The sequence below is a fragment of the Geotrypetes seraphini genome, chromosome 1, assembly GCF_902459505.1.
Source record: "Geotrypetes seraphini chromosome 1, aGeoSer1.1, whole genome shotgun sequence".
Classification (NCBI taxonomy): domain Eukaryota; kingdom Metazoa; phylum Chordata; class Amphibia; order Gymnophiona; family Dermophiidae; genus Geotrypetes; species Geotrypetes seraphini.
In genome coordinates, this window is record NC_047084.1 from 160,044,759 (window position 1) to 160,072,724 (window position 27,966).

A 27,966-nucleotide genomic window follows, 5' to 3' on the forward strand; every position below is an offset into this window, starting at 1 on the left:
TATGCTAATGGTGAGTGGTTAATAAATGGAAATAAATAGAAATTAACATCAACAAGGTTGTGGACAATGCCTTTTTCCTGGACTAATTTACTCTTCCTTTTATCAAGCTGCTAGGCGTTTCTAGCGCGGGCGGGCGAGGTAAGTGCTCCGATGCTCATAAGAATTCTATGAGCATTGGAGCATTTACCACGCCGGCTTGTGCTGAAAACCTCTAGCGCAGCGTGATAAAATGGGCTTTTAATATTCATCAAAATTTGTTGTTAACCCACTGATCCTTTTTTGGTTGACCTTTACTTTTTATGTATTTTCCACTAGAGCTAATTCTAAAGCAAATGCTAAAAGAAAATTTATTATGCTGCTTATTCACTGGATGATTTTTATTTTTTTTTTTTTCAAGCTTTAAATCTTTTTTTCTAAAATCAATTTTACAGGATTCTACAAGTGGCAGAACGTGAAGAGACCTTCCAGTGTCTTTTAGAGTGAACCATGAATCCAGATGACTGGATATTCAGTATATAAAGTAAACTGAACATGACTTAATGGGACAGACCCCTGAGAGAATTATGACATCACTGGTTGGCAGGACCCAGCAAACTATGAGCCTCCAGGGAGTTGATCCAGAGACATGCACAATCGTGTTCAAAAACCACTGGGCTCAGGTAATGGATCTAACCTTTCATTAATATAGTTGATCAGCTTTGTTGCTGTAATCTAAATGACCACAAAAGGTTTTGATTTCACCAAATGGCTTTGTCCTTTAGTTGAGTTTAAACAAAATGTATTAAATGAGCTGTTTCGTCTTGCAAAAAAAAAAAAAAAGGATAGCCCTAACATCTGGCCAGGTGCTAGTGTTGTGGAAAAGCAGACTACCTACAATTGCTGTCACCCGCCATCAAGAACAATGAGGCTGTTTCTAGGGAATGTCTGCAGAGCACAAGCTGCATGTGCCTAGCAGCTGAATTGTAGAGTTTCCAAGTCACTTGCTGGTAGCATCACCCAAGAATACATTGAATGCTCGTACTGCTCCTTAGAACATAAGAATAGCCCATACTGGGTTAGACCAACGGTGCATCTAATCCCGTATGCTATTTCCACAGTTATCAATCCAGGTCACAGGTAACTGACATAAACCCAAACAGCAGCAACATCCTAGGACAAGCAGTGACTTCCCCCATGTCTGTCTCAATAGCAGACTATGGCCATTTCCTCCAGGAACTTTTCCCCCAAACCTTTTTTTTTTAAACCCAGCTGTGCTAACCACTGTTAACCCCATCCTCAAGCAATGAGTTCCAGAGCTCAACTATCCTTTGAGTGGAAAAATCGTTCCTACTAGTTGTTTTAAAGATATTTCCATACAACTTCATTGAGAGTCCCTTAGCCTTTGTAAGAATAAAAAAATCGATTCACTTTTTCTACACCACTCCAGGATTTTGTAGATCTCCCCAATGCCATTTCTTTTCCAAGCTGAAGAGCCTTAACCTCTTTAGCCTTTCCTCATTTGGGAGGAGCTCCATCCCTTTTTATCATTTTGGTCACTGTTCTTTGAACTTTTTCTAATTCCACTATATCGTTTTTTTGAGATATGGTGGCCAGAATTGAATGCAATACTCAAGGTGAGGTTGCACCATGGAGTGATACAGAGCCATTATAATATTCTTGGTCTTATTTACCATCCCTTTCCTAATAATTCCTAGCATCCTGTTTGTTTGGTTTTTTTTGGCCATCACTGCACATTGGATGGAAGATATCAGCCTATTGTCTACAATGATACTTACCAGGGTGGTTTGAAAAGTTTGGTAAAAAGAAAAAAAATTTTTTTTTTTTTTAAAAACAGTTATATTTGAAGCGGAACTTAACCAAGATGGCGGCTGGTAGCTTGCTCTGAGACTCCTGAGCCTATCACCCCTTAACTTCATCCTATGCCCTCTCATTTCAGAGCTTCCTTGAAAGAGACTCGATTCATGCGCATTTATGTCACATAGGTATTTAAACTTCTCCATCATATCTCCCTTCTCCCGCATTTCCTCCAAAGTATACATATTGAGATCTTTAAGTCTGTCCCCATACGCCTTATGATGAAGACCACGCACATTTTAGCAGCCTTCCTCTGGACCGACTCCATCCTTTTTATATTTTTTTGAAGGTGCGGTCTCCAGAATTGTACACAATATTCTAAATGAGGTCTCACCAGAGTCGTAGGGGCATCAATACCTCCTTTTTCCTACTGGCCATACCTCTCCCTATGCACCCTAGCATCCATCTAGCTTTCACCATCACCTATTCAACCTGTTTGGCCATCTTAAGATCATCACATACAGTCACACCCGAGTCCCGCTCTTCTGTTGTGCACATAAATTCTTCACCCCCTAAACTGTACCCTTCCTTTGGGTTTTTACAGCCCAAATTCATGACCTTGTGTTTCTTAGCGTTACATTTTAGCTGCCAAATTTCAGACCATTCTTCAAGCTTTGCTAGGTCGTTCTTCATGTTATTCACACCATCCGGGGTGTGTACTCTATTGTAGATTTTGGTATTATCCACAAAGAGGAGAATCTTACCTGACAGTCTTTCAGCGATATTGCTGGTAAAAAGAATAAAAAGAACAGGCCCAAGAACAGAACTTTGAGGCACACCACCTCTTCAGAGCGATCTCCATTGACTACTACCCTCTGTCACCTTCCACTCAACCAGTTCCTGACCCAGCCCATCACTGTCTTAATATTAAACCACACCATGCAGTGATCACTGGTTGGTAAATGACCACTCACTATAACATCAGAAACGTTTTCCCTGTTTTGTAAGCACTAAGGGCCTGATTCTCCAAAGTGCATCCCGATTTTAGGCAGCTGTAGGCGTCCTACAGCTGTCTAATCAGCCAATCGGGATGCACGTTTTTTAAAAAAAATGCTCCCCAGGCAGGCCGCCTATATTGAAGGCGCCTCCGGGAGCCTAGGGAGACCCGCAAGACGCCTAAGCTCGCCTAAGGGCCTTAGGCGAACCTAGGCAGCCCTACGCGTCTCCCTAGTAGAGGAAGAGACGCTTAAAATGTAGGCCAGCAAAATGCTGGTCTACATTGTAAGTAGACGCGGCCGCTATACTTATGGCAGCAAGGGATCTCCCTGCTGCAATAAGTATAGCGGTCACGGCCGCCTGTCCCATCGCCGACAGGAGGATGCCCAGTCCTCCTGCCGGAACCCCCCTGGAACCCCTCTCCCCCCAAACTGGTAATCGCGGGCAGGAGGATGCCCAATCCTCCTGCTGGAAAGCCCGACGACCCCCCCCCCAAAACTAACCTCCCTCCCCCAACTAACCTTTACATGTTGATCGGCTGGATGGGTCTTGCTGCCATCCAGCCGACGGGCCCGCCTCGTGGAAATGAGATGGGCCCTCCCATTCCTGGCCCATCCCTGCTAAATCTAAGGCCTGATTGGCCCAGGCTAGGCACCAGGGCCAATCAGGCCTTAGGATTAGTGGGGATGGGCGGACCCGCTATGCCTAAGGCCTGATTGGTCCAGGCTTCTAGAGCCTGGGCCAATCAGGTCTTAGATTTAGCGGGGATGGGCCGGGAAGGGGCGGGCCCATCTCATTTCCACGAGGCGGGCCCGTCGGCTGGACGGCAGCAAGACCCGTCCAGCCGACCAACATGTAACGGTTAGTTGGGGGAGGGAGGTTAGTTTTGGAGGAGGGGGTCGTCGGGCTTTCCGGCAGGAGGATTGGGCATCCTCCTGCCGGCGATTACCAGTTTGGGGGGAGGGGGGTTCCAGGGGGGTTCTGGCAGGAGGATTGGGCATCCTCCTGTCGGCGATGGGACAGGCGGCTGCAACCGCGGCCACTATACATATTGCAGCAGGGAGATCCCTTGCTGCCATAAGTATAGCGGCTGCATCTAATTTAACCCGATTCTCTAACCGGCGTCTGTACCATGGACGCCGGTTACAGAATCGGGGTTTAGTGTAGGACCGATTCTGTATAGGACACCTCTCCTGGGCGTCCTATACAGAATCGGGGCCTAAGTCTAGAATATTTATTTTGTGCCCAGGGCAATGGAGGGGTAAGTGACTTGCCCAGACTCAAAAAGAACTGTGGTGGGAATTGCCTGGTTCTCATGAATTTCATCCCACTGTGGTAACCACTAGACTAGTCCTCCACTCCTTAAAAGAATTCTAAAATTGTATTGAGAGTCTCTTCTCCCTCGGGCCAGCTCATAAAAATGACATCGCTATACCAGTAGTATTTAAAGGGTATAGTATGATATGTATTTAAAAATGTCTCTTCCAATTCTACCATGAAAAGGTTGGCATATTGTAGTGGAGAATTCAGGAAGGGTAATCTCTTTCTATTTTCCATGTCGGGAGATAATATGGGAACACATGGATGGCGCCAATTGTCATAAAATCAAGCACAACTGAAATTACTTGCAGAGAGTCTGTCGCAAGGTTCCTGCCGCCTGACACAATATGGATAAACAAAATGCAATCATAGAAAGATGCTGCGATAAAAAATGCAATCGCTGCTCGGTGGAGCCATGTTTCAAAAGTGAAAGTGAATGTGGGCTCAAACGCGTTTTGTTTATCCATATTGTGTCAGGCGGCAGGAACTTTGCAAGACTCTCTGCAAGTAATTTCAGGTTTGTTTGATTTTATGACAATTGGCGTCATCTACTGGGCTACTTTTTAGAACCCCTGAGGAAGGCCTCTGTGGCCGAAACACGGACCGTGTTGGGGTCCAGCACATGTTTTATTACAAGAGACTTTTACCTGCATGCCACACTTTGTTTTATTCATGTGTATATTTGTTTTAACCAAAATTTAAAATAAACATTTGTCCACACAATGGTTTGACCTGTGTCCCTTCCCCACTTCCTTCTTTTTTCTCAAAGGGGTTGTGTTTTTTCCTTTGTATTGTATGGGAGATAATATGGAACAGCAGGAACCCAGTGGCTGCAGGAACTGGGAAGAAGTACTTGAAACATAGGAAGTGGAGAAGCAACAGTTGCTCAGTAGTAGGGGTATGTGTGCTACTTGAAATGCAGTAGCCGATAGCAGTGGTGTAGCGAGGGTGAGTGGTGCCCCTCCCCTTTTCTCTGCCCCCACCACCTCCACGTGCTCCCTCTTGTTGTGCGTGCCGCTTCCCTTTCCCCATACCTCTGTAACATTCCAAGCGCGAGCAGCAACCCCCAAGCTGCTGTTGTGCCAGCGTCAGCTCTTCCTCTGATGTCACTTCCTGGATCCACACCCAGGAAGTGACATCAGAGGAAGAGTTGATGCTGGTGTTACAGCAGCTCCCTCTGGGGCCCTACTGGGATTGTTACTCACACTAGAAACATTACAGAGATACGGGGGAAGGGAAGAGGTACGCTCGTGCGGCAGCGTGGGGCGGTGAAGGAGCGGAGCGCAGAAAAGGAGGATGGGTGCCTACGACCTCACCAAGACAGTGCCTAGAGCAGACTGCCCCCCCTTACTACGCCTCTAGCTGATAGAGACATTTAAATGCCTCTGTGGCATGAAGGTAGAGGATGCAAGTCTCTTTCAATTGAAAAGAAGCTTTGGAATGAGGTGAAAGGGGATGGATTTGGGAGTAATCATTTTGGAAAGGGCGGTAGATGCATGGAATGGACTTTGGTGGGGGCAGGGGGGGTTAAAGAAGATGAGGACTGTATCTGACTTCAAGAAAGTGTGGGACCAGCACAGAGGATCTCTAAGCGAGACGAAGGGATAGTAGATGGTATGGATGGGCAGGCTGGTTAGGCCATGTGGTCCTTATCTGCCTTCATTTTCTCTGTTTCTGTGTAACCTGGAGGTCTCGCACTCCTTACAGAGATCCCACCCTGAAGGAAGACCGAGGCATCCACTTCTGAGACTGAGTACGTAAAGGGTAATTCTCTATAGACCATCTAAAATTAGGCACTGCAACGATGTGCTAAGTGCAAATTGCTGTATAGAATATTAGCAAACATTCATAGTTGTGAGTCTAGTTGTAGGCATGAGTGTTCGTGCTAACTCAATGGCTGATGTAAATCAGCAGTGGCTGCCTTTCTCCCCTCTCTCCCACACCTGGATCTGGCATCTGCTCCTACTCACCGGCCCACAGCCCGGCAACTCCTTCCTCTTTCTAAACCTCCCCCTTCCCCAACCTTATCACCTTTCCAGGCAGAAGCTGCAACACACATTCGCTTCCTGTGCTGACCCCGCAGACCTCCCTCTGCCACACCCTGCCTCACTGATGTCATGTCCTGTTTTTTCTCTAGCGGGGCCTGCGGGGTCAGCACAAGTATCAAATGCCTAGAGCAGGGGTAGGCTATTCCAGTCCTCGAGAGCCGGAGCCAGGTCAGGTTTTCAGGATATCCACAATAAATATGCATGAGATAGATTTGCATCTCAAGGAGGCAGTGCATGCAAATCCATCTCATACATATTCATTGTGGATATCCTGAAAACCTGACCTGGCTCCGGCTCTCGAGGACCGGAATTGCCTACCCCTGGCCTAGAGGAACTGAGGTACACTGCCTAGGAACTGAGGTATACTGAGAGGGCAGTTGCTAGACCGCGGAGGAGGGTGGTAGCAAATGTCAGATCAAGGGGCAAAAGGAGAGGGAGCGAGATGCAGGATAAACTGCTAGTATTTCTATAACCTGTGCGTACAAGTACTGGGCATATCCTTGACCAACTACACTAGCCCCCACTGCAGCCTAAAGATGACTCTGTGTAGAGGTGAGAGACTCTAGTTATACCTGTCTCCATGAGTTATCCAAAGAGAAGCTTTCTCAGTGATCACCAGTGACGTCATGTTCCAAAAGCCAGTGTAATGTACACCTTTTACTCCACCATTCTTCCAGTGCTGAGCCACTGTTAATGTCTCGTTGCCATTTCTTTGTTAGCTTTCCAACTTAGTAATCGAGTAAGAAAGAAAAATATTTGTTTCTTAAGCCAGATGCTTTCTTTGGCCCACTTTCAAAATTTTTTGCCAAGTTAAACTCGGCAGAACGCTGTAATATATATTTTTTTTAACCGTCACTGTCTGTACTGGATAAGCAACGCTCTGATTTAAATCCAGTTTAAGTCGGACAGAGGCACTGCAAGTGAAGTGAAACCTTAGCATGAGATGCCCTCTCCCCAAGTTTGTTTTCCTTTGCAGTACTTCCTTGGTATTCAAACGTGCTAGTATGGGAGAAAGGGAATTCCTAGCCCTCTTTGATCCTTCTGTAAACATTTTGCAGTGAAGACAGAGGCAGTGGTACCAACATATTCTTTGTAAAATTCAGATTTGCATCCAAGCCCAGGGAGTTTCTGGAAAGTAGCCCTTCTTGATTTCCCATCATGCCCCAGAAAAGGCAAGCAGTAGAAGAAAAGGCCTTCTAAACTTTCAGCTTTGCTGAGTTGTCTTTCGATGGTTGTAAAGTACTGTTCAGTATACACCTCTTTAAAAAGAAGGCTACAAAGGTATTTCCCTATTTTGACTTTTCTTCATACCTGGCTGCTTTGGATTGGCTCAAATTCAGGAAGTAAGAGGTCAGAGGGTCTCAGGGAAGAATAGGATAACAGTTTATTACTATTACTACTAATTACTTCTAGAGCACTGCCAGACGTACGCAGTGTTGTACAGAGCCACAAAGGAGACAGTCCTTGCTTGCAAGAGCTTGCAATCTAAACAGACAAGACACAAACAGGGCAATGGTGTTTTTTTATAATCTTTATTAATTTTTCAAAAATAATACAAAGTGCCAGAAATTATACAGACATTAATAATCAAATCAAGCACTTATATTCAATCAATAACAAAGCAGAAGAAAAATATCCCCCCTCCCATCCAATACATTTAATCAAAGAATAAACCATTGACCAAATTTGTAAAATTATAATAATGTATATTTATCTTATCTTTCCTTTTGTTCATTTACCTTTACATATCCATGGGAGGTGGGGGTTTGCAGGAAGGGGAATAAATGTTGATGGGGACATTTGGGTAACTTTGTTCTTTATTTATGCTATATATTATGCTATATTATGTTATTATTATATTATATGTAGGATAACTGAAAATCTTGAATGATAAATATGTTACCTGTACAGATATTAGTGTAATGTATGTAATACCTACTGTTTGTTCATTTGTATGACACTGTTTTAGATTAAAAATCAATAAAGAATTAAAAAAAAAAAAATAAACCAACAAGATAGCCCCCCCACCCTGACCTGAATGGAAATAAACAAATATTAAAAACAAAATATACCTATAATGAAGTTAAAGGATGTCAATGGACCCCAAACCAGTTTGAATAAATTGCTATGCCCCAACATATCAGCATTCATCTTCTCATATCTGTAGCATAAACATAAACTTGCCCACCAAAAGGAAAATTAAGGCGATCACAATTTTTCCAATTGCGAGTTACCATTTGCATGGCTATCCCTGTCATAATTAGGAAAAGCCTGCATTCATAGCGGTCCATGGGGGGGCTTAATATGCAGTAATGTTCCACATATGACTACCTCATATGTCAATGGAAATGTCAATTGTCAAAGGCAATGGTTGATCTGCTGGCTAGGTTGGTGAGCAGAGGGCTGGGTAGGATTATGGATTGAAGGCTAAATCAAGGTGGGTTTTCAGTCTGCTATTAAACAAGGTAAGGAAGGGGTGTGATGGATGAACTCAAGTAGTTTATTCCAGGCATACTGAGCAGCTAGATCACAGGTGTCAAACTCAAGGCCTGCGGGCCAAATCCAGCCTGCCTGGTCGTTTTATGCAGCCCGTGGTCTGATGCCCTCAGTTTTACCTTGTGGCCGGCTCCCTCCTCCTCACAGCCGTAATGTGCACGGAGCCGCGTGCAGCGGCTCCTCACGCGTCCCACTCCTCATCCAGAAGCATTCCCTCTGAAGTTGTGACATCGGAGAGAAGGCTTCCGGTTCAGGTGCAGGACGCACAAGGAGCCGCTGCATGTGGCTCCATGCACACTACGGCTTTGAGGAGGAGGGAGCCAGCCACAAGATGACACCAGGGGGCATCGGACCACGGGTCGCATTTAAAATGGCCAGGTTGGAGCCAGCCAGAAGGTTAGACACCCGCCAGAGGGAGGCACAGCATGGAGGGAGGGAGACAACAAAGGTAGGGGGAATGGTTTTATTTTCAAGTTTGAATTGTCAGTTTTGAGCAAATACATTTGTTTCTTTTTCTCTGGGGGTTGTACTGCATGCAGAATCTTGAATCTTAGGGTGTTTTTTTAAATATACTGTTTTAGTGCTTTTAGTTTTTGGTCCCATATTTGTATAGGAGTTATCTGTGTTCTGGTAGGAATGAATGCTGAGAAGCATACAGTGTGTTTGGTGTAGTTTAATTTTGTGGTTAACCATTACCATTATGTGTTAATAAGATTATATTGTGTGTGTATATATGAAAAATGAATGGAAAAAATGGTGTTATAATTAGTATTATTATGGGGGTGGGGTCTGGGGTGGAGATTGGGCGGGGTCTGGCCCGCGACTTAGCCTGTGTTTTGGATTTCGGTCCCTTAATGTGATTGAGTTTGACACCCCTGAGCTAGATGAAAGGAATGAAGCCTGGAATTGGCAGAACAAGTAGAATAAGGTATAATGAACTTTTCTGCAAACATGACTTACAGTAGTGTGTGTGTGTGTTTTTTTATTTTTTTATTTTTTTTATTTATAAGTTTTCACATTAATTAACAAGCATATCATCTTGTACAGAAAGTGTAATTAAGATAACATAGTATTGAAATTACCATCCAAAAAATAATTCAAATTATAATAGGAAATTATTTCTCTACTTAATCACACACTAGTCCTCAATTTATTAGGATCCATGATTAGGAAATAGGAGTGATTGAACCATCTAATAATTAACAAGAAAGCTCACTATCTGATGCTGAAACAGAGCTAAATTATTACTCGGACTTAGATATTATTCCATTAAATACTTGTACATATGTAAGAACTTAAATTTGTACATGTGTAAGAACTTAAATTTAATTCATTTATTTATTTTAGTATTTATACACCGCTTATAGCCTAAGCAGGTTACATTTGGGTACTCAGTGTAATGCTTTCTAATTTTACCTTATTTTTTGTAACTTTGCTGTTGCTTCTTGGCGTGTTACAAAATTTACATGTATCTCATGGGCCTTAGAAGTACCTTAGAAATGCTCCTCAATCGGCAAACCTTTTGTAAAATACTCATGCCGATTTCAATCACAAAATGTGTGTCACAATCTCCTGTGGCAGTGGCGGACTGAGAAGGTTCTGTGTCCCTGAGCAGTGAAGCTGTTGGGCCCTAAGGCTCCTGGGCTGCCCCTGCCCCCTCACCTCTACACCCCCCAGTCCATTATTTTACTCTTTTCCCTCTCTCTGATCTCTCCCAATACTTCACCCGGGAACTCCATTCATTGGGTAAGTCTCTCTTATCTGTACCCTTTTCTTCTACTGCCAACTCCCGACTCCATACCTTCTACTTTGCTGTGCCATATGCCTGAATGCCAGGCTTTGTCTCTGGCGGTATTCAAATCTGTACTAAAAACCCATGATTTCTTAAATTTAAACACAGTCTTTCTCTCCACCACCTCTACCGGGAGACTATTCCACGAATCTCCCACCCTTTCTGTAAAAAAGTATTTCCTTAGATTACTCCTGAGACTACTCTACCGGGAGGCTATTCCACGAATCTCCCACCCTTTCTGTAAAAAAATATTTCCTTAGATTACTCCTGAGACTACTCTACCGGGAGGCTATTCCACGAATCTCCCGCCCTTTCTGTAAAAAAGTATTTCCTTAGATTACTCCTGAGACTACTCTACCGGGAGGCTATTCCACGAATCTCCCGCCCTTTCTGTAAAAAAGTATTTCCTTAGATTACTCCTGAGACTACTCTACCGGGAGGCTATTCCACGAATCTCCCACCCTTTCTGTAAAAAAATATTTCCTTAGATTACTCCTGAGACTACTCTACCGGGAGGCTATTCCACGAATCTCCCGCCCTTTCTGTAAAAAAGTATTTCCTTAGATTACTCCTGAGACTACTCTACCGGGAGGCTATTCCACGAATCTCCCACCCTTTCTGTAAAAAAGTATTTCCTTAGATTACTCCTGAGATTACTCTACCGGGAGGCTATGCCACGAATCTCCCGTCCTTTCTGTAAAAAAGTATTTCCTTAGATTACTCCTGAGACTACTCTACCAGGAGGCTATGCCATGAATCACCCGCCCTTTCTTTAAAAAAGTATTTCCTTAGATTACTCCTGAGACTATCACCTCTTTACTTCAACCCATGTCCTCTCACTCTGGAGTTTCCTTTCAACTGAAAGAAACTCGCCTCATACCTCTTTATACCACATAGACATTTAAATACCTATCATATCTCTTCTCTCCCGCCTTTCCTCCAAAGTATACATATTGAGATCTTTAAGTCTGCCCCCACACGCCTTATGACAAAGCCGTTTATAGCAGGGGTGCCCAATGCGTCGATCGCGATCGACCGGTAGCTCAGGAAGGCAACGTGAGTCGATCACAGAGCCCATCCCGGGCTCTGTGATAGACTCGTGTTGCCGTCCCGATCTACCGGGCCTATCAGCCTTCCTCTTCCCGACGTCAAAGACGCCGACACCGGGCATTAGGCTGTTTTTGTCATTTCGGGGGGGGGGGGGGGGGGGGGCGTGGCGGCGGCGGCAGCAACAGCCTGAAAAAGAAATCATCCTGGCCCGGGTCGGTGTCATACTCCGGAACTTCTACCTCTTCCAGCAGCCCTCTCCCTTCTACCTGCTTCCGGCCAGACCCCCCTGCTCCGCGGCTCTCTTCGGCAACTCAGCAGCAGCGATCGACACAAGCTTCAGACGTCGGGGCCTACCCTCTGCGAGTCCCGCTTGTTTCAACTTCCTTTTTCTACAAAGGCGGGACTCATAGAGGGAAGGTCTCGATGTCGGCAGCTTGTCTTGATCACCGCTGATGACGAGTTGCTTAAGAGAGCCGCGGAGCAGGGTTTTTTTGCCAGGTGCAGGTAGAAGGAAGAGGGCCAGATGCAGGACTCGTGGGTGAGGAAGCAAAAGAGAGAGAGAAAGAGAGAGGGGAGGGAAACAAAAAGAAATATTTCATGCTGGGCCGGAGTGGAGGGAGGGTGGAAAGATTCTGGCTACAGGGTGCATTAACAAAGGGAAAGCTGAAAATGGAGATAGTGACACAAAGAAGAGAAAGAGTAAGCAGGACCTACTGAATAAGGATAGAGATACAGAGGGGACATGAAGAGGAGGTGAAATAGAGACATAGAAGTAATGCTGAAAAAGTGTGTGGGGGGGGGAGATAAAGACATTGAAAGGGCAAATGGTGAACATGGGGTAAAGACAAGGACAGAGACAAATGAAGATTCTGAAAAAGTGGTGCGATAGGGATATAGGTGAGATGGATACAAAGAAGGGTGATGCTGGAAAATAGGTGGAATGGTAATTCTGACAGACACAGAAGGGAAATGCTGGATCAAGGAGAGATGGGGCTCAGGCTGGATGGAATGAGGAAAAATGCCTTGTTGGCCCGGAACTTCCTCTCCTATGTCAGAATTGACATCAGGGAGCGGAATGCTGGTCAGCGCAACGCTTCTGCAGGGAAAGCTTGGGACAGCGGTGGCTTGGGGGCTGTTCCCCGATGGCGGTGGCAGCAAACCGAGTGGCTTGGGGGAGGGCACGGAGAAAGAAAGAAAGGGGGCAGACAGGGAGACAGAAAGAAGGGGGAACAGGGAGACAGAAAGAAAAAGTTGGGGGAGAGAATGAGGTCTGGAGGAGAGGAAACATACAGGAGGCTGAAAGAAAGGAAGAAAGATTGGATGCACAGTCAGAAGAAGAAAGTGCAACCAGAGACTCATGAAATCACCAAACAGCAAAGGTAGGAAAAATGATTTTATTTTCAATTTAGTGATCAAAATGTGTCGGTTTTGAGAATTTATATCTGCTGTCTATATTTTGCACTATGGCTCCCTTTTACTAAACCGCAATAGCGTTTTTTTAGCGCAAGGAGCCTATGAGCATTGAGAGCAGCACGAGGCATTCAGCGTAACTCCCTGTGCTAAAACCTACTATTGTGGTTTAGTAAAAAGGGAGGGGGTGTATTTGTCTATTTTTGTATTTTGTTACTGAGGTGACATTGCATAGAGTCATCTGCCGTGACCTCTTTGAAAAAACCCGGAATATGAATAATTAACATTTTCTCTGCCTTTCAGTGTGCTTTGTGGTTTTTTTTTAATTTTATTGTTGGTAGATCATTTTGACTTAGTCATTATAAAAGTAGCTCGCAAGCCCATAAAGTGTGGGCACCCCTGGTTTATAGAATCACAGCTTCAGGAAAGGTAGGCGCCAGAAATGTAGCTCAAAGTTTTCAAGGCCTACATTTCCGGTGCCTACTTTCACATGAATCTTGCCTACAGATGCACTTTTCTAACGCTACTTCCAGCATTAACCATACCTATAGTGGGCTCAGACATTGTAAAGCGCCTCCACAGTCGCGATGCAGGCTCCATTTTTTAAGGCGCTGGTAGGCGCCTACATTTTTTGTCTAAACTGTCTTTTAAATTTTTTAACAGCATTTTCAACTTAAAGTTTGTCTTTTGCAGTCCCACTTGGGGGTGGGTGGCCCGCCCAGGTGGACACGCATTCTTCCAGGTTGGGGGGCGGGATTTCTATGTGTGTGTGTGTGTTTTTGGGGGGTGAGCTTTGGTTTCAGCTGAATTCGAGCATTGATTTTCAGCCACAGATTAGGCTTTGGCTGAATCCAAAAACTCTGGATTCAGTCGTCCTCTAAGTTCAGGTTTCTGGCATTTTCTCTGTTCTACTTTTTGGTCACTTAAAACATGGCATTCTTTAACTAGACAATGCATTCACTTCTAGGAGCATTATTGCAATAGGAATAAATCTAACAGCGCTGTCTTCAAGCACTTCAAATTAATGAAGTCTAGCTGGATCACTCCTAGGCATTGAAGGAATCAGGCTGAAAGACTTGGAGCCCTGAGTGCTGGTGTTTGATATTACTTTTATTTCAAAAGCTTTCACTTCTCAGCGTGCACAAAACAAGTAAGAACAAATTCGCTTAAACATGTTCCAGAACACCTGGGGGGGGGCTTCATTTTGCAAGCATTCCTCTTGTCACGTATGAAGAAAATCCTCTGGTCTTTATTATATTATTGGAATTTATTAATGGCCTTTATGAAGAGATTTAACCGAGGTATTGTGTGGCTTGGCATAAAAGTTACAAGTCTGTTAACAGCTTAATAATAAAATGATCAAATATAAGCACAAATACAATGAGGTAAGCTTGGAGATAATCAGATTGAATCCAAATAATAGGAATAACATGATAACAGTGACAGAAATCTATACATTAAAACAGCACAGAATATTCACATAACAGAGGTGCGCTAGCAGTTTTAGCGTGCGCTTAGCGTGCACTAGATGCTAACGCCTCCATAGAGCTGTCGTTAGTATTTTCCATGTGCACGGGGGTTAGCGCGCGACATTGTTGCGTGCACTAAAAACACTAACGCACCTTCGTAAAAGGAGCCCCAAGACTTTGCACGGTATATTAATTTAAAAATCTGTATGACTTGTACTATAACCAAACTAATCTGGAATAGCAGAAAACGAGAAATGTTTCATCTTTTTCGAAAGATTTGATAAGGTAGTGCATTACCGCAGACTGATGGGTAATTCATTCCATAGAGTGGTAAATAGAAAAGAGCAAGAACGGAGGACTTGACTCCTTGACTGAACACCCTTAAATGGTGGAAAAGACGGCCTATAAGCAGTAGATCTGCGGCCTTTGTTGTGGCAGACCTAAAGACAGTGGTACAACTGAGTCACCTAATTGTCCATGAACGGGAACATTTGAACTTGACTCTTGACTGAATAGGAAGACAATTTCAATTTATTATTTCTAGTCTGCCTTTGTCCAAGGCGGATTACAAAAATGCATACATAATTTATTTATTTATTTAGATTTTTATCCCGTCCTCCCAGTAGCTCAGAACGGTCTACAAGTAAACATACACAATGGAAGTAATTAGACAAATAAGATGTACAATAGGTTTAAATGTTTGGACATACAAGACTGTGCAGTAGTTAAATACAGGGGGTATACAGCAAATTAAGAGTAGAGTTTAAGTATAAGCAGTTTAGTTTAGATAAGTCGTTTAGTTTAGTATAAGTAGATTAGTTTAGTACAAGTTATTTGAGTTTAGATACAATTTATCAGAGTACAGACTAAGAGAGGACTATACTGAAATTTAGGGAGAAGTTAGACAGGGGAGAGAAGAAAGAGGTGGGGTTTAAGGGGGGGTGTAGAACATAAGAATAGCCATACTGGGTCAGACTAATGGTCCATCAAGCCCAGTAGCCCGTTCTCACGGTGGCCAATCCAGCATCTCAAAGAAAAGCAAGATTCCGGAACCCCAATGAGAGCAACATTCCAGAGCTGAGATTGTGATGTCATAATGCCTCAGTCCACAGTGCATCAGAGCCAAATTCATCAGTGATGTTACAATGGCTTAATTGTCCTATACTTAGCTCACGTAAGAACATAAGAATAGCCTTACTTGGTCAGACTAATGGTCCATCAAGCTCAATAGCCTGTTCTCACGGTGGCCAATCCAGGTCCCTAGTACCTGGCCAAAACCCAAGGAGTAGCAAAATTCCTTGCTATCGATCCAGGGCAAGCAGTGACTTCCCCCATGTCTTTCTCAATAACATGGAAATTGTCCAAACCTTTCTTAAAACCAACTTTCTCACTGTGCTTGTTGCAAGACAAGTGTAGCACAAGAAGCACTTTTTTTTCAGTTCATAAAACTTTTATTTACTTTTTGTAAATGTTAACAAAAAGTAGAAAAAGAACATGGTAATCAGGAACATCAGGAGGCGGCAATCATAAACCATCCTCAAGTAATACAAACATGAAACCTGTGGAGAGATACAAAAAAGGGAGGTAAAAAATAATAATAATAGCTGGCCAAGTATATCTGCAAAACAAGGTCCTTGTAAGTTATTATGACCAATGGAGGTAGGAATCCTATATAGTGGCATAGAGAAAAATGAGATAGTTTGTGATCAGTATATAGAAAGATAACAAATAATTGTATTGTCATCGCCTGGAAATGACCAGCCATCTTCTAATGTAATCCGCTTAGAACCGCAAGGCACAAGCGGAATAGAAATCACTAATGTAATGTAATGTAATGTAAGTAAAGCCTTGGATTGCAAGTAACTTGGTTTGCAAGTGTTTTGCAAGACAAGCAAAACATTTTATTAAATTTTAACTTGATATACAAGCAATGTCTTGCAATACAAGTACATACAGTATACAGGCATCAAAGCTGAGCTGATGGTTCTTCTCTCTTTGACGCTGCAAGAGTGTAGTGACTGTTCTAAATGAGCGAAGTCTTGTAATATGAGTACATACAGTATACACGTGTCACATCATCACAACTGAGCCGATGGTTCTTCTCTTTCTGACGCTGTGGGAGTGTAGTGACTGTTCTAAATGAGCGAGGTCTTGCAATACAAGTACGTATAGTATTTTGTATTAAAGCTTTTGGGTGGGGTAACGAATCGTCTGAGTTTCCATTATTTTTTACAGGGAATTTGCTTTGATATAAGAGTGTTTTGGATTACAAGCATGCTTTCGGAACAAATTATACCAAGGTTTTACTGTATATGATATTAAAAGCTTTGGAATGTCAATCTTGCAAAATCGAGGCCCAAATCTTAGTGACTATGTTGTGTCTATTGGAAAAAATAGCAGCCTAGGATTCGTCCTGGACCTGTTGGGCCGCCGCGTGAGCGGACTGCTGGGCATGATGGACCTCAGGTCTTACCCAGCAGAGGCATTGCTTATGTTCTTATGTTCTTATGTACAAGTGCATTAGAAGAACAGTTCTCCACCAAAATGTGATATTTAACAGGTCTGCCGATTTCCAGTTGTGTAATATTTGGAGTATACGAGCTATTAAGATATTAAAGAGAGATTTATGCCAGTTATCCAGTACATTAGGTAATTCGAATGATCAAAATATGATAAAATTAGGAGAAATTTCTTGAGTATCAGGACTGTTTCTCCTTACACAGATACTTGGATTAATTACGGACAGCACAGACTGTTGATCACATGCTGAACTGATCTTTCTGCATACATAATAAAACATTAATAATATAAACAGACACACTCACAAAACAGAATTTGCGGTCATGCTAAAACCCATATTTCGTATTACAGAAAAGATTTTTTTTAACATTCGCTTAAATTCGGACAAGTTTGTTAGACGCCTTAAATACACTGGCAGCTTATTCCACTCTGATGGTCCTGCACATAAGAACACATTGTCCCTTATGGACTCATAATGCAAACTTTTCTGAGACGGAACAACCAAGCCTGACTGTGTAGAAGATCTCAAATCTCTGGTAGGTACATAAAGTGTCAAGCAGTCCTGTAAATACTTTGGCTTAGGTAAATTAGCAATAGTAATTTGTACTTCACTCGGAACTCTACAGTTAACCAATACATCGATATAAAAAAATGTCTAGTATCATATTTAAACTTGCCAATTCCACACAAAAGATGTTTGATGGAATTCTTCTCCACCTGCAAGGTGCGCCTACATGTTGATGGTATCCCCAATACAGTATTACAATAATCCAATCCTGCATGCACTACAGTCTGGACAACTTTCTTTAAATCACATCTGGACAAATATCCCCAAAGCTTACTCAACAAACAATTTAAAGCAAGTCTTTCTGATTACATTCTGTACATGGGAACAAAAACTGAGCTGAGAATCCAACAAGACACCCAGATAGGATATTCACCCGACTATTCGACAATATTCACCCAACTATTAAACATATTGTCAAAGGAACAGCATTAACCTGCTCCCTTGACATCAACATAATTCTAGTCTTAGCAACATTCAACATTAATTTGTCATCAGTCATCTAATGTAGTGATCTCAAGAGGGGCGGGACATGTTCAACTACTATTACTATTTAAACACTTCTATAGCGCTGAAGGGAATACGCAACACTGTACATTTTGACATTAAATAGACAGCCCCTGCTCAGAAGAGCTTACAATCTAACTTGGATAGACAGACATGACATAGAGGGTTGAGGATGCAGAACCCAAAGTGAGAAGAGTTAGGAGTTGAAAGCGTCTAAATATTTCCTTTTTCAACAGCATAGCAGTTTATTAAATGAACCGCTTTTAAGAAGCGATCCCCTTTCCTGGTGTTCTATTCCGCCCCCCCTACACTTAATTAATTTGTTTTTAACGATGTAATTATTAACTTTCCTCCCTCTTTACCCTCCAACTCATGTTTGTATTCGTAATCTGTCTATTTAATGTTCACATTCTCCTCCCACCCCCCTTCTAAAATTTTATTTTGACATTTCTTAGCTTTGTAAACCGGCCAGGTGCACGTCGATGGTCGGTATATTAAAATTTAATTAAACTTGAAACTTAGGGGTCCTTTTATCAAGGCGCGGTAGGGGGGTTTAACACGCGGAATACCGCGCGTTAAACCACCTGCCGTGCTAGTTACTAACGCCGCCTTTGCTGCGTTAGTTTTTTGGCTTTCCGCGGGGGTTAGCGCGTGCTGAAATGTCTAACCCCCGTAACGCGCCTTGATAAAAGGAGCCCTTAGACTTGAACATTGCCAGAGATGGAACCCATCGTAGGGATTCAGGCAGTTTGTTAAAAAAAAAAAAAATAAAATCAGCCTAGCTGCAGTATTCCGTAGCAGTTGTAGACATTTTAAATTACCTTTACTAATACCACAATAAACTGAATTACAATAGTCCAACTGAGTTAATACAGTTGACTGAACAATCGTGGCAAAATGATGTTGAGAAAATATACCTTAATAGGCAGCATGGAAGAACACTCATACAACGCAATACAAGTGAGACCTCTTAATAGCACTCATTAAAACATTCAAATAAGATAGATGTGGTGTTCATAATCTCAGTATGATATAATGAAAGATCTTAATAGACACTTGAGGGGGCAAGTACAGTTGAGACATATCAAAACATAGAAAGATGGTTAGAACAAAGTTGTAGGGATTAATACATGAGGGAGCTAAACTGAAAGCAAATTATATATACAGTTTAATAAGGTATGTGGAACCGGTGTGTGGCAAGCTAGTCTAGATGCTGAGTGAAAAATAACAAGAGCCATGTTTTTCTGAAGAGACAGAAATGTTTAAAATATTCTTACATAGAAACAGAAACATGATGGCAGATAAAGGCCAAATGGCCCATCTAGTCCGCCCATCCGCAGTAACCATTATTTTTCAGGCAGCAGGCATGTATCACACAGGGCTGGCATGGGGTGAGGGGGGGAGCAAATAGGGCAATTAGCAACTGCCCTGGGCCCCACAGCTCCAGAGGACCTCCAAGGGCCGGGATATACGTCCTTTCTTACCTTTATATTTATTGTGGATATCCTGAAAACCTTACCTGCCTGTGGCTTTCAAGGACCGGAATTGCCTACCCCTGGCATAGGGTGACATCCTACACACATTGTGACTTAGATCAGTTCCTTATCTCTTGTTTAACTGTACATAGAACTTGCCTTGAGTTTAGCCACCCATCTGTTCATCCCAATGGACTCTGTACCACCCATTTTTATTTAATTTAATTATTATTCAATTTTCTATTTTGTCCCCATTTATATATCTGCACTTGACCCTTCAACTATATGATAAGCTGCATTGTAGAAAAGCATTTGCGTCATTTATAGGTTATTTGAATGTTCTAACGCAGGGGTAGGGAATTCCAGTCCTCAAGAGCCATATTCCAGTCAGGTTTTCCCCAATGAATATGCATGAGATCTATTTGCATGCACGGCTTTCAATGCATATTCATTGGGGAAATCCTGAAAACCCGACTGGAATACGGCTCTCGAGGACCGGAGTTCCCTACCCCTGTTCTAAGGTGTTTCATAAGCATTATGCTGACCTTGTATTAAGTATGTATATTTTTGATACTATTTCATGGTAGTCCTATTATTAGGATTCAGTTTGCTGATTTTGAGTTTACCTCCATTCATTGAATTTACTATTGTTATTGTTAACAAAATTGTAAGTTTTATGTTGAACTTTGCCAAATAACAGAACGCCCAAGGTTTCCACAGAAATAGAGGTTGCTCCCAAAAAGGCGAAGGCTGTGGAATGCAAAGTTTTTGAGATGATCTCAGTCAGGGGTAGGCAATTCCGGTCCTCGAGAGCCGGAGCCAGGTCAGGTTTTCAGGATCTCCACCTTGAATATGTATGAGATGGATTTGCATGCACTGCCTCCTTGAGATGCAAATCTATCTCATGCATATTCATTGTGGAGATCCTGAAAACCTGACCTGGCCCTGGCTCTCAAGGTCCGGAATTGCCTACCCCTGCTATAGTGGAATATCAAGTATTTTAATAAACATAGATTATTCAAGTACCCATGTGGATTAAGGCCTCCTCTATTGTAATGCGGTGAACCGCGCTGAATGGTCCGCGCTGCTCCCGACGCTTCAAGAATTCCTATGAGCGTCAGGAGCAGCTCGGGCCAATCATCGTGGCTCTCTCTGCTAAAAACTACTAGCGCATTTTGATAGACGAGGCCCTTAATGTATTCACCCAAACTCTAGCCTTATTTACATTTACTGGCAAAGGGTGGAATTAGAAAAGGTACAGAGAAGGTGGCAAAAAATGATAAAGGGGCTGGAAAAACTTCTCGGTGAGGAAAGGATAAAGCGGCCCAATTTTTTCAGCTAGAGAAGAGGTGGCTAAGGGGAGGTAAACATCTGAAAACCTGGTTATTCTCAAAAATCTAACTCCTCCTCCCTCTCTGGTTATTCTAGTCCTCTAAATTTTCTCTTCATTTTGCCTCTTCCCTCCACTGGAGTTCCTTTCTACCCTAACTCGTGTTAACCGTGTCGAGCTTTACGAATGTAGAGATGATGCGGTATACAAACCTAAGGTTTAGATTAGATTAGATTAGATAATGATAGAGGCCTATAAAATACTGAGTGGGGTGGAAATAATAGCTGTAAATTGCTTGTTTAGTGTTTCCAACAATATGAAGGGGCATACAGTGAAGCTAGTAGTAAATTTCAAACAAATCAAAGAAAGTATTTCTTCCCTTAGAGCAGGGGGTGTCAAAGTCCCTCCTCGAGGGCCGCAATCCAGTCGGGTTTTCAGGATTTCCCCAATGAATATGCATGAGATCTATTAGCATACAATGAAAGCAGTGCATGCAAATAGATCTCATGCATATTCATTGGGGATATCCTGAAAACCTGACTGGATTGCGGCCCTCGAGGAGGGACTTTGACACCCCTGACTTAGAGCCTGATTCTTTTTTTGGATGCTGACATCAGCGGCTGCCTAAGAAGCAGTCGCTGATTGCATGTCAATCACGTGTTGGCATCCAAAAAGTGAATAATGCTTACAGTACCAGTCAGACACCCGAAATGTAGGCCAGCATTTTGCAAGCCTACATGTAAGGCATCTGTCTCGGGTCGACGTAGATGCATAGTGACGCTTAAGCCCACGCTTAAGTGACGCTTAAGCCCACGTAGACACACTCCAGAGGCCTACAATGTGAGTGTCCTGCCTCTGAGGTTTTTTTTTTTTTTAATTGGCTGCCAAACAGCAGTAGGACACATGTTTTAGAACAGTGATCTTCAACCGCCGGACTGTAGAAATTTCCTGCCAGTCCACTGGGCCGGCATTTGCATTGGGCCCCAGACAGTGCTCTTTAACTGCCGGTCCACGGTGCAGTTGATGCGGCGTTGTCTTCGGGCCGGCTCCCTCTTCCTCAGTGCTGCAGTGCACAGAGGCCCCTATGTGCGTCCTGCGCCTGAACCAGAAGCCTTCTGTTTGACGTCGCAACGTCAGAGGGAAGGCTTCCAGATGAGGCGCGGGACGCACGAGGAGCCACTTCCCACGGCTTTGTGTGCTGCAGTACTGAGGAAGAGGGAGCCGGCCCAAAGATAACACATAAGAACATAAGAACATAAGAAGTTGCCTCCGCTGAGGCAGGTCAGAGGTCCATCTCGCCCAGCGGTCCGCTCCCGCGGCGGCCCATCAGGCCCATTGCCTGATCAGTGGTCCCTGGCTATTCCTATAACTTGCCTCTCACTCCTATCCCTGTACCTACCTCTACTCTTATCTGTACCCCTCAATCCCTTTGTCTCCTAGGAACCTATCCAAACCTTCTTTGAAGCCCTGCAACGTGCTCCTGCCTATCACAGCCTCCGGAAGCGCGTTCTATGTATCCACCACTCTCTGAGTGAAAAAGAACTTCCTAGCGTTTGTTCTAAACCTGTCCCTTTCAATTTCTCCGAGTGCCCCCTTGTACTTGTGGTTCCCCATAATTTGAAAAATCTGTCCCTGTCTACTTTTTCTATGCCCTTCATGATCTTGAAGGTTTCTATCATGTCTCCTCTAAGTCTCCTCTTCTCCAGGGAGAAGAGCCCCAGCTCTTTCAGCTTGTCAATATATGAGAGGTTTTCCATACCCTTTATTAGCTTTGTTGCTCTTCTCTGGACTCCCTCAAGTACTGCCATGTCCTTCTTGAGGTTCGGCGACCAGTACTGGACACAGTACTCCAGATGCAGGCGCACCATTGCACGATACAGTGGCAGGATGACTTCCTTCGTCCTGGTCGTGATACCTTTCTTAATGATGCCCAACATTTTGTTTGCTGCCGGGGGGCAGGCCAGAAGGCAAGACACAGCGTGGAGGGAGGAAGACAACAACGGTAGAGGGAATTATTTTATTTTTTAATTTAGTGATTGATTTACATCTGCTGTATGTTCAGGAAGAAATGCATTTGTTTCTTTTCCTCATAAGAGCTGCCATCTCTGGATTAGACCTTCGGTCCATCAAGTCCGGTGATCCGCACACGCGGAGGCCCAGCCAGGTATATACCTGGCGTAATTTTAGTCACCCATATCCCTCTATGCCTCTCGTAAGGAGATGTGCATCTATTTTGCTTTTAAATCTTAGATCGGTGGATTCCGCAATAACCTCCTCTGGGAGAGCATTCCAGGTGTCCCCCACTCGTTGCGTGAAGCAGAACTTCCTGATATTTGTCCTGGACTTGTCCCCCCCCTTAGCTTCAGTCCATGTCCTCTTGTCCGTGTCACATTGGACATTGTAAATAATGTTTTTTCCTGCTCTATTTTGTCGATTCCTTTCAGTATTTTGAAAGTCTCGATCATATCCCCTCGCAGTCTCCTTTTCTCAAGGGAGAACAATCCCAGTCTCTTAAGTGGTTCCTCGTATTCCAAGTTCTCCATACCTTTTATTAGCTTTGTTGCTCGTCTCTGCACACTCTCCAGCAGTTTTATATCCTTATTTAGGTTGGGAGACCAATGTTGGACACAGTATTCCAAGTGTGGCCTGCATACAGAGTCTTGCATCTTAGGGTTTGTTTGTATATATTAGTATTTGGTCCCGTATTTGCATGGGACCATCTGTGTTCTTTGTGTAGTTTAATTTTGTGGTTAACCATTATGTGTTGTTAATACGATTCTATTGTGTGTGTGTGTGTGTGTGTGTATATATATATATATATATATATATATGAAAAGTGAATGGGAAAAATGGTGTTACAATTAATATTATTATGGGGGCGGGGTCTGGGGCAGAGATTGGGTAGAGATGGGCGGGGTCTGGCCCATGACTTATCCCAGTGTTCTTAAACTATCGGTCCGCGGGCCGGTGCCGGTCCACAAAATAATTATTTTATTTACGCTTGTCCATAGGTGTCAAAAGGTTGAAGAACACTGTTTTAGAGAATCAGGCTCGTAATGTGTAATTGAACTCTCTAACTTGTTGCCAGAGAATGTGGTAACAGCAGTCAGTAGGGTTTAAAAAAAGGTTTGGATAATTTCTGAAAAGTCCATAAACTTATTAAGATAGACTTAATAAAATAAATCTAGTTTTAGATTCAAAGGTTCCATTATCGTATGAGGCTATAATTTGTGGAACAATTTTACATGTGAAAAATAAATATAAGAATCACCTATTTATGATTCTAACAGGTATAGCCATTCAATTGATTACAAGTAATTGGAAGAACCATGATAGAATAAATTATACCTTTTGGTGGGTGAATGTATGCACTATATATAGATATGAACGAATTAAACGCAGAGTGTAGGGGTTTTAGTGAGGTATTTAATAAAATTTGGAGCCCATTGACTAAATTTGTTAAAATATAATAATGTATTTTCATCATATTTCCTTTGGTTTATTTATCTTTACACACATCCATTGGGGGTGGGGGTTTGAAGGGAGGGGAGTAAATATTGATAGTGATATTTGGGTAACTTTATTTTTTATTTGTATTGTATATTAGGTTATACTGTGCTATTATTATATACAAAAAAAAAAGAAATTAATTTATTGAATGATATTTATGTTACCTGTACAGATATTAGTGTAATGTGTGTAATACCTACTATTCTTTCTTTTGTATGACACTTTTTTTTTTTTTAATTAAAAATCAATAAAGAATTACAAAACAACAACAAAAAAATATAGACGGGAAATCCACTGCTTTTTTTTGTAGGATAAGCAGCATAAAATTAGTTATATTCTCTTTGGCAGGCTTTCAAGTTTCAAGTTTATTAGGATTTTATATACCGCCTATCAAGGTTATCTAAGCGGTTTTTACACTCAGGTACTCAAGCATTTTTCCCTCTCTGTCCCGGTGGGCTCACAAACTATCTAACGTACCTGGGGCTATGGAGGATTAAGTGACTTGCCCAGGGTCACAAGGAGCAGTGCGGGGTTTGAACCCACAACCCCAGGGTGCTGAGGCTGTAGATCCAACCACTGCGCCACACACTCACAAAACTACGCTGCTGAATAGTGCGCACTAAATTCTGAGCCACTCATAGGAATAGAATAGGCAGCTTGGCGTTTTAACGTGCGCTGCAGTACAGCTTTGTCAGAGGACCCAGTGGTATATTACCAGGTACTTGTTGGTTTGGTTTATTTATATCCCACCCTTACCCAGGGCGGGTTACAAAATTACATAAAATGAACAGACAATACAAAAAAAATAAAAAATACAAACAATAAAATAAATAGGCAATCGGCACCATAATATCATCATCTCTTCCTTATTATCACCACCAGTCTCATACCCTGCATTTCATCTGGCAAAAAAAGATGCCGTTTAAGCAATCTTTTAAAATTCTGTATAGCCTATTGCCGACGAATGTACTCATGGAGATTGTTCCGTTCAATAGGCCCTATACAACGGAATATACTATCCCTAGACATTGTTAGCCTCAGCTCTTTTACAGATGGAATTTGCGCTCCAGTTGCTCTTCAGATCGAAGTGGACGAGACGGAACACGTGGCAGAATGCTCTCAACAAGATGTTTAGAAGGCAAGTTGTGCAAGCACATATAGACTGTTAGTAGTATCTTAAAGCGAATCCAGTCCATCGACTTCAACCGATACAAGCTCGCATAAGATTCTGTCACGTGTTCTCGTCTCTCCAACCTAAACAAAGTTCTGATCACTGAATTTTGGTCCTCACTAGCACGGAAACAGAATGGACCTTCGGTCTGTCCCAGTATGACAATGCTTATGTTCTTATGGCATTTACTTTTAGTTGGTATTTTATAGAGGCCATTCATGCACAAATAAAGTTATTAATGGCTCCTTTTACAAAGCCTTGTTAGACATTTTTATGGCCGGCTGTGGCGATATTAACTCAGATGCTCATGGAGTTCCTTTGAGCACAGGAGCTAATACCATCGCGGCCAGCGATAAAAACCCTAAAGTGGCTTTGTAAAAGGGGAGGGGGGGCGGGGGCGGAATTAACCCAAAAACGAAAAGGAGAAATCTGTTCCAAGTAGATCGCAGACAAACAGCAGAAAAAAGTAGGACATGTAGATAACTAGAATTCTATGTTATCTTTAGGCGTTTATAAAATTAACTCCAGAATGGAGGGAAAAAAAAAACCCTCAGTAGATTAACCTTTTCAGGACCAAGGGACATATTTGTCCCATAACTTTAAAATCCTATAAATTTTGATTGGGATAGTCTACAGTTCTAAATTTGATATGTACGGATTCCATATGATACTGCCTTTATGTAAACAAACTGGTTCCGACATTCATTCATTAGCGTCGTTACCAGATTGACGAGAAGATTCACTTGCCACACTGTCCATAAGCCAGAAGTTTGATTTTTTTAAAATAAAAATAATGATATTTCACAAAAAAAATCAATTTTTTGGCATCTGCAAGCCCTTTTTACCATAAAAATGTCATCAAAACCACAAAAATTGGCCTACGATCCTTATGGTCCTGAAAGGGTTAAGTCCTTAATCTTCCTCTGTTCCCATTTGCCAGTTTGAAGCATGTCGTTTTCAGGACTTCTACCTCAAAAGATTGCACCGGACTCGCAGTGCAAAAATGTTCAGGTTCTAAAAACTGTATAACGCATTAGGATCTCGTTTGAATGAAAGACACTATGTGAATTCAGATTAATGTTAAAATACAAAGACATCACAGCTACCCTAGAATTTATAAGCCTTTCCCTGAGCGATGCCCTGATATAAATCTGTCTTATCTTACAACATAAACAGAGGCGACAGAAATTTCATTAAAGTTCCATAACCTTATGCGTGTGTGAGAGAGATTTATAATAGTCTTGTGAATTATTACACCGCAGTTATCATTATAAATAACACACATTATCGCTTTTAATGTACTAAAGTTTATAGAAATCATTTGATATATACTGTGTATTTTAACCATTCTGCTTATTTCATTTTATCATGGAAGGACTCCTTTATAAGGCTTAAAAGCATTTTTTTTAAAATGGAATACATTTAATGACATTGATGGTCTGCATGTGCTCTTTGCCTAGGTTATAAAAATTTTGGAGAAGCATGATCCTTTTAAGAACACCCAAGCAAAGCATGGTGTGATCCCTCCAGATGAGGCCAGCACGGTTCAGAATTATGTGGAGCACATGCTTTTCCTTTTAATTGAAGAGGAGGCCAAAGATGCCGCGATGGGGCCGATCTTGGAATTTGTTGTATCGGAGAACGTCATGGAAAAACTTTTCCTCTGGAGCCTGAGGCGAGAGTTCACCGATGAGACAAAAATGGAGCAGCTGAAGATGTACGAGATGCTGGTTACTCAGTCCCATCAGCATCTGCTACACCACAAACCCATCCTGAAACCACTGATGATGCTGCTGAGTTCCTGTTCGGGCACCACTACTCCCTCTGTAGAAACATGCTTGGTAGTTCTGCTGAATCAGCTGTGTTCCATCCTTGCCACAGATTCCTCCATCTTAGAACTCTTCTTTCATGCTAGTGAGGACCAAGGAGCTGCCAACTTCCTCATTTTCTCTCTCTTGATTCCTTTCATCCATCGAGAGGGGACTGTAGGCCAACAAGCCAGAGATGCTCTGCTCTTTATTATGTCATTGTCTGCTGAGAACAATGTTGTTGCAAATCACATAGTAGAAAGCACCTATTTTTGTCCGGTAAGTATTTTTATGTGATGTGTGTGATGTTTCCAATTTCCTAATTTTTTAGATCACAATATTCAGCTCATGTTGGTGAGTGGCTTCTAAATTGGGGATGAACTAAGCCTAGACATTCAGGGCACACAGGATATTACCGCATGCTACACAGCTAGATCTAACGCCAGCTCAATGCTGGCGTTAGTGGCTAGCGTGCGGGGCAATGTAGCGCGCGCTATTCTGCATGTTAATGCCTTAACGCAGCTTCGTAAAAGGAGCCCTCAATGCTGAGGCATTTGCACATTGAAGTAGTAAAAGGGGGGGGGGACAGAGTGCCTTTGGTGCCGATTTGGTGGGGGTGCTGCCTTCTTTTCTCTTCCCTGGTGATGGGAGGGGCCTCTGAAGTGCACTCTCCTCCCTCCCTCTTCAAACTTTCACCAGCAGCGA

General features: G+C 42.7%; 1 protein-coding gene across 2 annotated transcripts in view; it reads left to right on the forward strand.

Annotated features, from left to right (window-relative positions):
• FAM160A1 (family with sequence similarity 160 member A1) overlaps window positions 1-27,966 on the forward strand; it is a 241,839-nt gene that overhangs the window by 120,150 nt on the left and 93,723 nt on the right. For both annotated transcript variants that reach the window (XM_033940663.1, XM_033940672.1), the window contains exons 2-3: window positions 432-659; window positions 26,914-27,540. In XM_033940663.1, the coding sequence (XP_033796554.1) occupies window positions 540-659; window positions 26,914-27,540 (747 nt within the window). In that variant the 5' untranslated portion in view covers window positions 432-539. The remainder of the gene's footprint in view (window positions 1-431; window positions 660-26,913; window positions 27,541-27,966) is intronic.